The sequence below is a fragment of the Eufriesea mexicana genome, unplaced genomic scaffold (genome assembly GCF_001483705.2).
Source record: "Eufriesea mexicana isolate 0111107269 unplaced genomic scaffold, ASM148370v2 scaffold4183, whole genome shotgun sequence".
NCBI lineage: Eukaryota > Metazoa > Arthropoda > Insecta > Hymenoptera > Apidae > Eufriesea > Eufriesea mexicana.
In genome coordinates, this window is record NW_016912167.1 from 314,163 (window position 1) to 329,393 (window position 15,231).

At 34.6% G+C, this 15,231-nt stretch overlaps 1 protein-coding gene across 1 annotated transcript; it reads right to left on the minus strand.

The window, feature by feature from the left end:
• Window positions 1–5,437: 5,437 nt before the first annotated feature.
• On the minus strand, window positions 5,438–10,642 carry LOC108551464 (uncharacterized). The gene is made up of 3 exons (XM_017905634.1): window positions 10,460–10,642; window positions 6,797–7,057; window positions 5,438–5,893 (listed from the first exon to the last, which is right to left on the minus strand). The coding sequence occupies exons 1-3, from the start codon at window positions 10,625–10,627 to the stop codon at window positions 5,438–5,440; spliced, it is 885 nt and encodes a 294-aa protein (XP_017761123.1). The 5' UTR covers window positions 10,628–10,642.
• Between the last annotated feature and the right edge of the window lie 4,589 nt (window positions 10,643–15,231).

The following is a 15,231-nucleotide window of genomic DNA, read 5'->3' on the forward strand; positions in this document are numbered from 1 at the left end:
TCGGGTGTTGGAGTTATCAGAGCTTTCGAACGATGTGGTGGCCGGCTTTTGAACCGGATGCATCGCTGTTAAGATGGTGGCGATACACGCGGGCCCATCGACGATACGAGTGACTTTGTACTTCGTATCTCACGATCTGTTATCTACTTGCCGATGTAGATTGCTCGTTTTTAATTTCAACGATGACGAGATCTCGATAGACCTAGAACTGCAGACGCGCATTGTTTGCGTTGTTAGGTGATCGATGATAGCGCGGTTCGCTGAGGTGTTTGGTATCTTTATTGTAGGTATTTGTTGCTCTTCTTTTTCGTTCGTGGTTGACAAGTTTTGCGAAAATTGTTTACCGTTTTCGATGAAAGATATCGAATTTGGAGTAGTGTTAGCAGCAAGTGCGATTATCGCGATTATCATTGTCTGTTGTTCAGGTGTTCGTGGGATCTTGAAGATTCGAATTTCGAGAGATATTAGGAGCAATGGTACAAAGTTTCTTATTAATTCTTTTAATTAAATCGATGAAACGAAGAATTTATTTACGTTTCGCTGTAGGTATATCTTGCTCGAATAATATTCTGGTTTTAAATTATTATTTAAGATTGAAGTAGAGTAAAGTAGAAATTAAGAATATAGTCGTTGTCTTTGTAGCTGTAGAATAATTTTTGCATAATCGTGAAATAATTTTGATCGATATTAAACAATATTGCAAAAGACTTGTTAAATTTTTTTATTGCTAATATTGTTAGATTATTGCTAGTAATATTGTTAAATTAATAATTATTTAAGATTGAAGTAAAGTAAAATAAAAATTAAGAATATAGTCATTGCCTTTGTAGTTGTAGAATAATTTTTGCATAATCGTGAAATAATTTTGATCGATATTAAACAATATTGCAAAAGACTTGTTAAATTTTTTTATTGTTAATATTGTTGGATTATTGTTAGTAATATTATTAAACTAATAATTATTTAAGATTAAAGTAAAGTAAAATAAAAATTAAGGATATAGTCATTGCCTTTGTAGTTGTAGAATAATTTTTGCATAATCGTGAAATAATTTTGATCGATATTAAACAATATTGCAAAAGACTTGTTAAAATTTTTTATTGTTGATATTGTTGTTACTGACAAGAAATTTGAATTTCATGAAAGATATTCTCTATAATGATAAAAATTTATTTTTGGGCTATGTATTTTTTAATTATTATTCTTTTTATTAAATTATTTATATTATACGTTTTTATTTGTCATGTATTTGTGTATTTATACGTTATATTTGTTATTAAATTATTATTCGTATTTAAATTTTATTTTATTAATAAATTTCATTTTTTAAATTAAATGTATTAAAATATCATATAAAAATCCGATATACCATTACATTTGAAATTTGCAAAAGACTTATTACATTTTTGTATTGTTAATATTGTTATTACCGACAAGAAATTTGAATTCTGTGAAAGATATTCACTATAATGGTAAAAAATTACTTTTGAGCTATTTATCTTTTAATTATTATTCTGTTTATTAAATTATTTATATCATAAATTTTTATTTACCATATACCTTGTATATTTATATGTAATATTTATTATTAAATTATTATTCCTATTTAAATTTTATTTTATTAATAAATTCAATTTTTATATTTTTTTAAATTAAATGTATTAAAATATAATATAAAAATATGATATGCAATTACATTTGAAATTTGCAAAAGAAACATTAGTACAGTAGTGTATATTTTTCTTCCGTTTTATTTCAACAGAAAGATATCGATGCTTTAATAATCGAAGTAAATTAATAAACATACGTTGAAAAATTATTATGTGGATAATACTCTGGTGCAACATGTAAACGTTTATGTTTGAGAGTGTGGAAAGGGTAATGAATATCGGCTACAACTTTCCTACCCTTCGTGCACTCCTGGTACTGGACCTGTTGTTCAGGGTACTTTTCGGGTTGATTAAGGTCCGTGAAGGGCTTAATGGAAAATCTAAATGTTGTAACAATTTAAATTGAACAAAAACACTTGACAAAGTCAACAATAACATCCTAAAATATTGACAATTAAATATTAAATACCTAAATTAGTACTGAAAATTATTTCCTGCGAATTGTTTTTAATTATTTATTATCAACGGTCCATTGCATTATTAAAGAGATTATTATTACGCTGTAATTATGACTGACTGCAAGCAAATTGAAACTGAATGTAGGTTTAATAAATATTAATTACAATGAATGCAAAATAAATCGTAATATGTTAAGTATGTAATGAAAATTTATCACGAATTAATTAAACATTCGTTATGCTTGCATTATAAATCTCCGTAATAATAAATGTAGTATAAAATTATATAAATTGTTATTCATGTAACATATTATTCATCTAACTGTTTTATCAAGCTAATAATTTAAATACAATTGCATTCATTATTTATAAATAAATTTACTTAACTTTTTTATTTACATCATATTTAATTATAAACGTGTGGAATAGAATTATACAAATGATTTCCTAAATAATATACTCTTTATAGAATTGCTTTATTATCCGAATAATTTAAGTAAAATTGTCTTTGGTATCTATAAATAAATTATTAATCAATTTTTTATTCTTATCCTATTTAATAACAAATATTAAGAATAAAATTTTTCAACTGATTATTTAAATAACGTAATATCGATACAATTGTTTTATCAAACGAATAATTTAAACGGTACGGTATCGAATATTTATAAATAAATTATTAATCAACATTTTCGTTCGTATGTAATTATTCATTTAAAATTACTTTCTTTAATTTCCTATTTAATCAGAAAAATTCCCTAGCCAGATAAATATATTATTTACTTTCTCTGGCAATTATTTTATTTTTGTTTATTTAACTCCGACTAGTGACCCACACAAACTCGCGGCCCCACCACATTTATCTGGCAACACACGTATACACCTCTACCGACACAGTATCGATAACGATCGTCAACTGATTAAAGGCGAATGACGCGAACGGTTTATAAAATCCTGATACAATTTATTAAACTCCGAAGCTGCATATAAACAGAAAATTTTGCAATCGACGCGAAACCTCGGTCAGCATCATCGAACCATCCGTGAAAATAAATAAATTAAAGGGAAGGGTGAATTAAATAAAATCCGAACGAGCAATATATTCAATACAAAAACATCGAATTTATTCGAGACGATTACATAAGTACAGAAATGACAATAAATAATATATGCGATGGTAACGTGATATAATAAATAAATCGTAACGTTATGTACGCCTACGTGTACGCCAGAATAAATATACCTACTACGTATACTCGATAAGATGTAAGTGAAATCCTTAAGGTCTACGTGTGCGTGTATAAAATGTTCGGCAATCACATCGTGCGTGAATACCAAGTAGAAAAATATCTAACGTTAAAAAGTACATGTGTATACCTAATAAGTACCGGCTCGATACGAAACATTGATTGTCTTTAATACAATTAATACCTCTAACCAAGTGTGACGCGACTACTACTAGCGCCACCGGTGCGCGCAAGCGCACTCAGCCGAGTCCTCGACATTGGTCCCACGTTATTCGCGTGTTAAAGAAATCGTCGTTCCCATCGTCTGGTCCGAATAACAGAATGTAACAAAGAGGACGAGAATCGCCTCGTTAAACGGTCCCATCTCACGCGTACTGCAGCCACCTCGGAAGGAGTCAGTCGGCCATGATTGGCAATCGATCGGAAGCTGTTGTAAGGTTGGTCCACTCGCGTGAAAACGAGCACACGAGAATTTTCTCCATCTCTGAGACGAAGTGCAACAAAGAAAACGAACGATATTCATCGATAAGAGACACTTCTGCGAACATTGCCTTATCTCGACCGACTCCTTCTGAGGTCTCTACTGTACACGTGTCTAACGTGCTAAGTAAGTCCGTCGTGTACGATTGGACAAGCATACTGGGTAAGAAGCAAGGTATTAGGGTAAGATGAAGTTGTCATGTTGGCGACAAGACGAGATTCTACGGATTTCAGGGTCTTAGAGATTGGGGCGGGGGTGGATAAGTGGGATAAAAAGTAGAAGTAATGGTATTTACGTTCTAAGTACGTGTTGTACGCGTAAACGCACGTTACTTACAAATATATAATGCGCCTATGTATAAAACGTAGGAACTCTGTACGTCCGCGTACGCTCAAGATATCACAGCTAAACGACATTAAGCTTTTCGTCTGCCCACGTTAAAGCTACAATAAATAAGTTTGACGAACCTTGTCCTGTTCATGTGATTAAATCGATGACTGTTACGATCGCTCTCCGTCACTCCTCACTTTCGTCCACGTTTCGAAACATCGATACCACCGAGCTCCATTATCGACTCGTAACCAGCCAACGATTGGTCAATTATCGAAATTGTCGTGTCAAAATACGCGCGCACTTTTGCAATTGCGATTTTTGCCGATACTTTTCCGAGCGAGAGAGAGAGAGAGAGAGAGAAAGAGAGAGAGAGAGAGAGAATGCTACCCTAAATCGTTGGAAATTTGAATTCGAATTTTTCCCTAGTCACCTGTTCGTCGACTCTGCCGCAATTTCCGCAGGTCGATTGCTCTTTCGTCTTCTCGTTTCGCGCGTTCTATCGCGCATACGCGTGCACGATGACAGCGCGTGACATTGTGTCATCCGGTAAAACAGATCGATCGAAATGCTCCATAGAAATGGGACCCCACTTTCCCCGTTTTCATTTCATATTCATCGATGTTACTCGCTACTCTAGTTATTTAAGTATGTTATTTAACGTAATACTGTTCTGAAGTACACTTCTTAATACTGGTCTCTAGTATACAGCTTGATTCTCGATAACCGCTTTCGATAGAACTAATCGAATGCACCAGTTGTCGTAAAACGAAACGGCCATATTCTTGTTCCCGTCTAATTCTATCGCGAAACTCCCTTAAAACTGTACACCATCGGAACAAACTGGCAAGATTGCAGAATACTAAGCATCTATGTATGATCGTTAACGATAAAATAAATAAGAAATATATATCTATGTATATATAATATATGCGTGTGAATGACAATTCGTAGAGCGTTAAAAAGAGAAAAGTTCCCCTGTGGAAGATTGACAGGCAAATAATTTCTTCAGCTTAAATAGAGAAATCGTATAAAAGGAAAAATAATAATAATAAGAGAGATAATAATACGCACGAATCTCGAAGTGTCTAAAAAGGAACTAAAGGATTTACGCGTCTTCCACACGGTTGTCTTAAATGCCATTTAAGTTAATACTTGGAGAAAATGTAAAGCGTGACACGTCGAATACGTTCGAGTCACGATGATAGAGAGTTCTTTGCCACAAGGTAAAGAGGTTGCCTGTTAACCGTCCCTTTAAGATAATCGATAGATCTCTAGAAAATGATGAGAAACCTTGCGAGACGAATTTCATCACATCCCCGCGAGCTTCTTTTGTTTGTTTCTCAGCAGTCTGTTCCTCGGAATACCCGTTTTTGGTCCCTGAGGCAAGGAACTATTCTGGCCGGCGCCCTCCGGATGCTTCCTGACCGGCCTCTTTTGCTTCTTAATCTTCGATATCCTTTTACCCTTTGGCCCAGATCCTTTGTTCTTGGCTCCCGGATTCTGCCTATTAATGTTCGTCGCTCCCGGATTCTGCCTATTAGGATCGCAAGTGCCTGGTCCAGGGGCAGTCGCGTTCCGGAAGGCTTTCGTCCAGGCGTTCAGAAACGTCTGATACAATCTGATCACGCCCCAGTCTTGGATCAACATCAACGTCAGGTCCCCTTCCTTGGCCCAGTTCGAGCTTTCCGTCACGATTTTGGTCGTATGCGCTGTGGGAACTTGCAACCCTAGGTTCAAGATGGCCGTTTCCACCTCGCACAATACCTGTAATGGAGAACGCCAGATCCACTTTTAGAGTCTTTCAACTGGTAGAATATTTATTTAATTATATTTAAGATTTATTTATTTATATTTATGAGGTTTATGTGGGTACATTACGTTGGGGATTTTATTATTCGTGTTTGTAAACAAATAAAGTAGAAATAGTATATAGTTGATAAAAATTATTTGTTGTTTAGAGAAATATTTTAAATATTCTATTTTATTGAATATTGGATCTAGTATATCTTTCGTCACTATGTTTCAGAAAGAAAATTGAATTTTTTATTTTTATTTTATGATTAGGATGATAATAGGAGATTGCTACTGCTGTATATTGAAACTGTGTAAATTAATAAAAATTCTGCGGCATTTGTAACAATTTTTGGAATATTTTGTTTCATTTTTTGAGTCTAAGAAGGAATTTTATAACTAAATTAAAAATAGTAGATTGTGGCAGTATTTAATTATTAAAAAGTTCTATGTTGTTTATAAAAATATTCTAAATATTCTATTTTATAGAGCCATCGAGAGAATATTATTTGTTCTTAATTTATAAAAATAAATTTGAATTTTTCATTGTATTTATATCTAAATTGAAAATAATAACTTGATATAAATTTATATTGAAATAGTGTTAACAAATTTATAATCGAATAAATTTATAACTATATGTTGTTTATTGAAATTTAAAAAATATAAATTTACCTTAATAAATTTCTAATGAAAAATTATTATGTACGTATTCCAGAAATTTGTGTTTACAGAAATCTTCGAAACATCCTACGTTAAAGGATTAATGAAAGATCAGTTGTCAAAATTCGAATCTTTTGCCACATTCTAAAGTTAGATTAAGGAGAGTAGGTTGATATATTATTGGAAAGTAGAATGATATAAATTTTTCCGTACCCTAAGGATCTCATTGTGCATTTGATTAATGATCTCGTTTCTCCTGTTCATCGTGTGATCGGCGTTAATATTAGATTTCAGACGGAAAGTTCTGAGATGATGGAACGTGATGGCGAACCTTTGGAGCGAATCGTGAAGATGCGGAAGCGCACGGTCAGCTTTCTTTCCCTTTTCGAGACACCAAACCTCCCTGAAATACCACTCGAACTCCTTCTCCGGGAGCCATGGCATTCTGTACTGCCCCTTCAGCACTTTGTACACCTGCGAATGAAAGTCGAGATATTGTTTTGTCTAAATATTTTCCATGTGTTCGACGCCGTAATTCGTGCACTTGATTCCATTCGGGTTACACAAGTACAAATTGCGTCATTGTTCGTGGAAATTAACGAAGGAATTTCAACCGTAAGGGTGCAGAATCTCCTTTCCTGCTACTTTATATCGCATTGCAAGCTATACTACGTCATTTTTCCGCTGCTTTAGTGCAATATCTGCGATTGCACTATTTGCAACAATTTTATTATTTCATTAGATAATTTTGTTATATTTTACAATTTTTATAAAGAGTATAATTTCTGAAATACTATTATCGAAAAAATAATTTAACAGTAAAACTATCGATTCGTAATTCGTGCCTGAGTATTGCATACGTGAATAATAATAATTTAAAGAAATATTATATACTAATATATATATATGATTTCATAATTTAATTATTATTATTAGTAATAATAATATTGTTGTGAATAATAATAATTAAGTTATTTATTATGAATAATCATATATATTAAAAGCAGTTGAATATTTTTAATAACTCCGAAAGGAGAAATTGTGAACCCAGTTATTTCAAATCGTTTATTAGTTTTAGTTAAATTGGTTTCGAATATTTTCTACAAATCTTCTACAGATAGCATAAACTAATATTGAATATTTTAAACCACTTGCATTGTCACGTATATCCACGTATATTCAAGAACTTAATCGCATTTGTAAATATTAAATACAGTAAACTTTACGAATATTCAGAAGATTCACTAACATAGATAATATACCGAAATTTGCAGATGCATCATTTGTTTCCTAATTGCCATTACTAAATGTATTTCTCAATATTAATTTTCTCTATAATTTCACATCACATGAAAAGAACATGTATAAATACATTTCCAAATTAAGAATAAATTAGATCACAAATAATACTGAAACGATGCATTTTTTAGCCAAAATCACGTGTTCAAACACCAATCTGTCAACACGATTCAAAAGATCTGTTCGAGAAACTACAGTAACGTTACTGAATCAAACTGTCAATCTTTTCTTCAACGTGGACACTCGTGTCCCAAAAAGAAAAGAAGAAAAAAGTGCAAGTCACAGAAAAATGGAAAAAATGGAGGAAAATGGAGAAAAATGGAGGAAAAGATGCAATTATCCGTTAGTCAAAACCAGAGTACTGTTTGTGACACTAAACGGTGTTAATACTGATCAAAAACTCCGTTTGAAGAATTGCAACGATGTTACTGAATCACAGAGACTTTGCAGTGACACAGAACACTCGTCTCTTGAGAAGAGAAAGAAGAAAGAAAGAAAAATCACTGAAAAACAAAGAAGAAAGGAAGAAAAGATACAATTATCCCTTACTCAAAACTATACCAATGTTCATGACACTAAACGCTGTCAATACGAATCGAAAACTCTGTTCGAGGAACTGCAAGGATATTACTGAATCACAGAGACTCTGCAGTGACATGGAACACTCGTTCCTCGAGAAGAGAAAAAAGAAAAAGTGGCCGACTTCAACGAATTTAAAGCCCCGCATAGAATATGCCAAATTTGCACCTTTCGCTGTTCACTGTCAAAAATTAAGGAATGAGTACTGCCGCTGCGGAATTGAACAGAATAAAGGAATGCCTAATTAAAATTTTTTATTTTCATTGCACAGTTAACCACAAATCTTAATGCTATTGAGGTACATAAATTTACAAACATAAAAGTCAGGTAAATTTAATTCTGACAAAATGATCAAATATCATCAACTGCTGCTAATATCGGCTGGTGATAGCTGAAATACGATACGAAATTAACGCAAGGTAAATTTTCTACGTTGCGAGTAAATACAGCATCCAGAGTTGTACCCTCTCGTGTAGCAGGAATCGAGGGATCACTTTTCAATTTCAAATTGAAGCTTTCGTTCGTGAAATTAACGAAAGCTTTTCCTTTAGGCGTTTGTAGACCGAGATTTAAATCGCCATACATGATAATCGGTATGTTCCGGTACCCTCTTCTTTTTCTCCATTGACAGAAATTACGTCAACAAATCTAGCTTCGTTTTGCTCTGTGTTTACGACTGATTCGGATTCGTCCCCAGTCTTTCCATTTGACAACTGCAACCTTTTCCTTTCTCTTAATTTTCGCATTCGTTCTTTAGCAGCCTGACGCATCTTCTGGAACCGTATAGTCGTCTTCACACGATCGCAAAAAGTTTGTATCAGTTCTAGGTTTTCCCGTTCACTTCGTTTGGATCCAACACGACACTTGGAACCGTTCGCCGTGTTCCTCCATACACCATGAACTATTAACTGCTGCACGCCCGCCCGAAGTTTGTGCAGATGCAGCTGGTGGATTTCTATCAGCGGTAACTGTCAAGAACTTTTCAACGGTTTCGCCAGCTAGAATTGCACCGAGATTGCCGAATCGGTTCATTTCGAGAACGATGATTACCAATCACCTCGCAAACTGTAACTGTCACGATTATCTCTTCCACTGCTTAAATATGTATCAGCAGTGACGTCATCCATAGGATCGCAAAGCGTAACAGATAAGAGCGTTACAGAAAATCGCCAAAGGCCTCGTGCAAAGCATATTCTATGCTAAAAAGATGCAATTATCCGTTACTCAAAACGACACCAATGTTCGTGACACTAAACAGTGTCAATACGAATAAAAAACTCTGTTCGAGGAATTGCAACGATGTTACTGAATCATAGAGACTTTACAGTGACATAGAACACTCGTTCCTCAAGAAGAGAAAGAAGAAAGAAAGAAAAATCACCGAAAAACAAAGAATAAAGGAAGAAAAGATGCAATTATCCGTTACTCGAAACCATAGTAATATTCGTGACACTAAACGGTGTGAATACACAATACTGATGAAGAAATTTGTTGGAGAAACTGCAACAATGTTACCGAAGCATAGAGACTCTGCAGTAACGTGGAACACTCGTTCCTCGAGGAAAGAAAGAAGAAAGGAAGAATAAAGGAAGAAAAGATGCAATTATCCGTTACTCGAAACCATAGTAATATTCGTGACACTAAACGGTGTGAATACACAATACTGATGAAGAAATTTGTTGGAGAAACTGCAACAATGTTACCGGGGCACAGAGACTCTGCAGCAACGCGGAACACTCGTCCCTCGAAAAGGCAGTGGAAAAAAGAAAAGAGAAAGAAAAGGAGAGAGAAAAAAGGTGGAAAAAATGCAATTACGCTCATGCGTGGCACATCGTAACAAATGCAAATTACAGGCAGAACGGAAAGTAGGACTTTAGCACTAGCAACGGTGCGCACGTGCGAGCCTCTCTGAAAGAGCCGCCCACTCTCTTTTACCCCGACGCGACGCGGACAGCGATTAATTACGAATCGCGGTCAGGTCGAAACGTCACGCTTTACCTTCGAGTATATCTCGTGCACATCCTTCAGATGCATTCTGAAGTGATTCTGGGCTATACGCAGCTGCGTCCGCACCCTCTTCAGCGTCCTATGCACGCTGTGCCTCTGCGGCATCCTCTTGAACTGCATCGCCACCGGGTTGCCGCAAGGTTGTAACCACCGGTCCATGTTATTCGCGTTGGATACGGCGGTGCGGAGGCCGTAAGCAGGTGCACCTGAAACCGTGTTCAGGCCCGAACTCAGGAAGAACGCGAGGCTCGTGAAGGTAATCGTCTGTGCCACCGAATCTGTAACAGCACGCAGATACCGAATGTCAGAGCAGGTTGTTTAGATTTACATTTCTTCGCGATTTCAAGCATCGCGGATTGTTCGTTGTACTAGGTTCGGCTTGGTGTGTATGTATACTTGGGTCGAATGGTGTGGGTTGCTTGTGACAAGATTTGTAAGACATTAGATTTCAATTTCGTCATGATTTCAGGCATCGAAAATTATTTGTTGTGCTAGGTTCGGGTTAATGTGTATGTACATTGAGTCGAATGGTATGGGTTGCTTGTGTCAAGATTGGTAAAAATTTAGATTTCAATTTCTTCATGATTTCAGGCATCGAAAATTATTCGTTGTGCTAGTGTGCGTGTGTATTAGGTCGAATGGTGTGGGTTGGTTGTGTCAAGACTGGGAAAAATTTAGATTTAGATTTTTTCGCGATCTTAGACATCACGAATTATTGATAGTGATATGTGCTTCGAATTAGTATGTGTGTATATTGGGTCGAATGGTGTGGGTTGCCTGTGTCAAGATTTGTAAGACATTAGATTTCAATTTCGTCATGATTTCAGGCATCGAAAATTATTTGTTGTGCTAGGTTCGGGTTAATGTGCATGTACATTGAGTCGAATGGTATGGGTTGCTTGTGTCAAGATTGGTAAAAATTTAGATTTCAATTTCTTCGTGATTTCAGGCATCACGAATTATTGACAGTGATATGTGGTTCGAATTAGTATGTGTGTATATTGGGTCGAATGGTGTGGGTTGCTTGTGACAAGATTTGTAAAACATTAGATTTCAATTTCTTCATGAATTCGAGCATCGCGAATTATTCGTTGTGCTAGGTTCGGGTTAGTATGTACTTGTATATTGAGTCGAATGGTGTGGGTTGCTTGTGTCAAGATTTGTAAGACCTTAGATTTCAGGCATCACGAATTATTGACAGTGATATGTGGTTCGAATTAGTATGTGTGTATATTGGGTCGAATGGTGTGGGTTGCTTGTATCAAGATTTCTAAGACCTTAGATTTCAATTTCTTCGTGATTTCAGGCATCGAAAATTATTTGTTGTGCTAGATTTGGGTTAGTGTGTATGTATATTCAGTCGAATGGTGTGGATTGCTTGTGACAAAATTGGTAAAAATTTAGATTTCAATTTCTTCATGATTTCAGGCATCACGAATTATTGACAGTGATATGTGGTTCGAATTAGTATGTGTGTATATTGGGTCTAATGGTGTGGATTGCTTGTGTTAAGATTTCTAAGATCTTAGATTTCAATTTCTTCGTGATTTCAGCTATCACGAATTATTGATAGCGCTATGTGGTTCGGGTTAGTGTGTATGTATATTGAGTCGAATGGTGTGGGTTGCTTGTGTCAAGATCGGTAAAAATTTAGATTTCAATTTCTTCATGATTTCAGGCATCAAAAATTATTTGTTGTGCTAGGTTCGAGATAGTGTATATGTATATTGAGTCGAATGGTGTGGGTTGGTTGTGTAAAGACTGGTAAAAATTTAGGTTTCAATTTCTTCGTGATTTCAGGTATCACGAATTATTGACAGTGATATGTAGTTCGGGTTAGTGTGTGTATATATTGGGTTGAATGGTGTGGGTTGATTGTGTCAAGATTTCTAAGACCTTAGATTTCAATTTCTTCATGATTTCAGGCATCGAAAATTATTTGTTGTGCTAGGTTCGGGTTAGTGTATATGTATATTGAGTGGAATGGTATGAGTTGCTTGTGTCAAGATTGGTAAAAATTTAGATTTCAATTTCTTCATGATTTCAGGCATCGAAAATTATTTGTTGTGTTAGGTTCGGGTTAATGTGTATGTACATTGAGTCGAATGGTATGGGTTGCTTGTGTCAAGATTGGTAAAAATATAGATTTCAATTTTTTCATGATTTCAGGCATCGAGAATTATTCGTTGTGCTAGTGTGCGTGTGTATTAGGTCGAATGGTGTGGGTTGGTTGTGTCAAGACTGGGAAAAATTTAGATTTAGATTTTTTCGCGATCTTAGGCATCACGAATTATTGATAGTGATATGTGGTTCGGGTTAGTATGTACATGTATATTGGGTCAAACGATGTGGGTTGCTTCTGTCAAGATTTGTAAGACCATAGTTTTCAATTTCTTCGTGATTTCAGGCATCACGAATTATTCATAGTGCTATGTGGTTCGGGTTAGTATGTATGTATATTGGGTCGAATGGTGTGGGTTGCTTGTATCAAGCCTGGTAAAAATTTAGATTTCAATTTCTTCATAATTTCAGGCATCGAGAATTATTCGTTGTGCTAGGTTCGGGTTAGTTTGTACGTATATTGGGTCAAATGGTGTGGGTTGGCTGTGTCAAGACTGGTAAGAGTGTCTAATGTAAAATTGCTGCGTTTGAGTCTCGATCGCAGGTAAAAGATATGTACCACGAGAAACGTTCATAGAGTATTAAGCATCTATAAATTAAAGGAGAAACAGCTATCACCTAATTCGAAAAGCGTAAAAAGCCTCAACAGGGTTAACATAAAATAAATTATAATTAAAAGAAAGAAAAGGTAATATAAAATTAATAGAATTTTATTTTAATAAAGTTTTTATGTAGGGTCTGTCAAAAATCAATTATTCAAAAATATTCGACCTAATTAAATAATAAAAGTGTATTGTCACTTGTACGATCATATTCAAGGGTTAAAATGCATTAAATTGAAATAAAAGAACCGACTTTGTGTCAAATAAATGATAATATTTGTCAATTTTTGTAGGAGTATCAGGGAGTATATTGAGTATATTGAAGTAGTTCTATTTTCAAGTATATACTTATATCTTATTTGTTGATATTGCGATGTGATAAATTTAAAAATTCAGTGTATTATTGTGAAAAGGTCATGTGCAATAGTAATGGTGCGACAGTGAATGTGTTAACAACGTATTGACAGGTTAACGTATTAACGTATGAATTGTTCGAGTGCCAGGGATCATTGGAAAAATCTTATCGAAAAGTATGGAGCAGCGTGAGTGCTCTTTATCTTAAGTACGAAGAACAGTTAGCTGAGATGATGCGGTTTTCTGACCAATTCGGCAATTTCGTCAAATCGGTTATAATCGACGACAACGTTTATGCTTCCTTGCATTATGCAAACGAGGGAAAGAAACAACCATACCTATATACCTATATACACTGAGAAAGTTGAATATTTGATATAAATATAAATTTAAATTAAATTTTGTCTATTACGGAGATTTCGAGTTATGGAATTGCGTAAATTTGATCTGTTACCTATTTTCGAGATAAGGAATCGTGTAAATTTTATCCCACATAGATTCAGTAGAATATAAATAGAATCGCGTAAATTTTGTCTCTTACTGATTTCGAGTTACGGAATTGCGGAAATTTTATCTGTTACCTATCTATTACCTATTTTCGAGATATGGAATCGTGTAAATTTTATCTCCTATTGATTGAATAAAATATTAGTAGAATCGCGTAAACTTTTGTCTGTTACCGATTTCGAGTTACGGAATTGCGGAAATTTTATCTGTTACCTATCTAATACCAATTTTCGAGATATGGAATTGTGTAAATCTTATCACCTACTGATTCTGTAGAATATAAATAGAATCGCGTAAATTTTGTCTAATACCGATTTCGAGTTATGGAATTGCGTAAATTTTATGTGTTACCTATTTTCCAGATATGGAATTGCGTACATTTTATGTGTTACCTATCTTCCAGATATGGAATCGCGCAAATTTTATCCCCTACTGATTCAGTGGAATATAAATGGAATCGCGTAAATTTTGTCTGTTGAAGATTTCGAGTTATGGAATTGCGTAAATTTTATGTGTTGCCTATTTTCCAGATATGTAATCGCGTAAATTTTGTCTGTTGAAGATTTCGAGTTATGGAATTGCGTAAATTTTATGTGTTGCCTATTTTCCAGATATGTAATCGCGTAAATTTTGTCTGTTGAAGATTTCGAGTTATGGAATTGCGTAAATTTTATGTGTTGCCTATTTTCCAGATATGTAATCGCGTAAAATTTGTCTGTTAAATATTTCGAGTTATGGAATTGCGTAAATTTGATGTTACCTATTTTCGAAATATGGAATCGTGTAAATATTTATCCCCCATTGATTCAGTATTATATAAATAGAATCGCGTAAATTTAGTGTATTACCGATTTCGAGTTGTGGAATTGCGTAAATTTTCTCTGTTACCTATTTTCCAGGTATGGAATCGTGTAAATTTTATCCCCTGCTGATTCAGTAGAAATTATCGAATCGATAAAAGATCCGTATCCTTTAGCCTAGTTGAGACTCGGCTTTCACCGAGTCTTTAGTTTTATACATACGTAGTTCAGAGTTTGAACTTTAAACGATACGATTTCTTTCCTGATTAGATAATTTTGTCGAATCGGTAACAGCCGCAATAGGTGCAATATTTACGCGATTTGTGCCTTCGCAAGAAACCCAACTCTCACTTGGGTACATGTCTACTTTCTTCCTCTG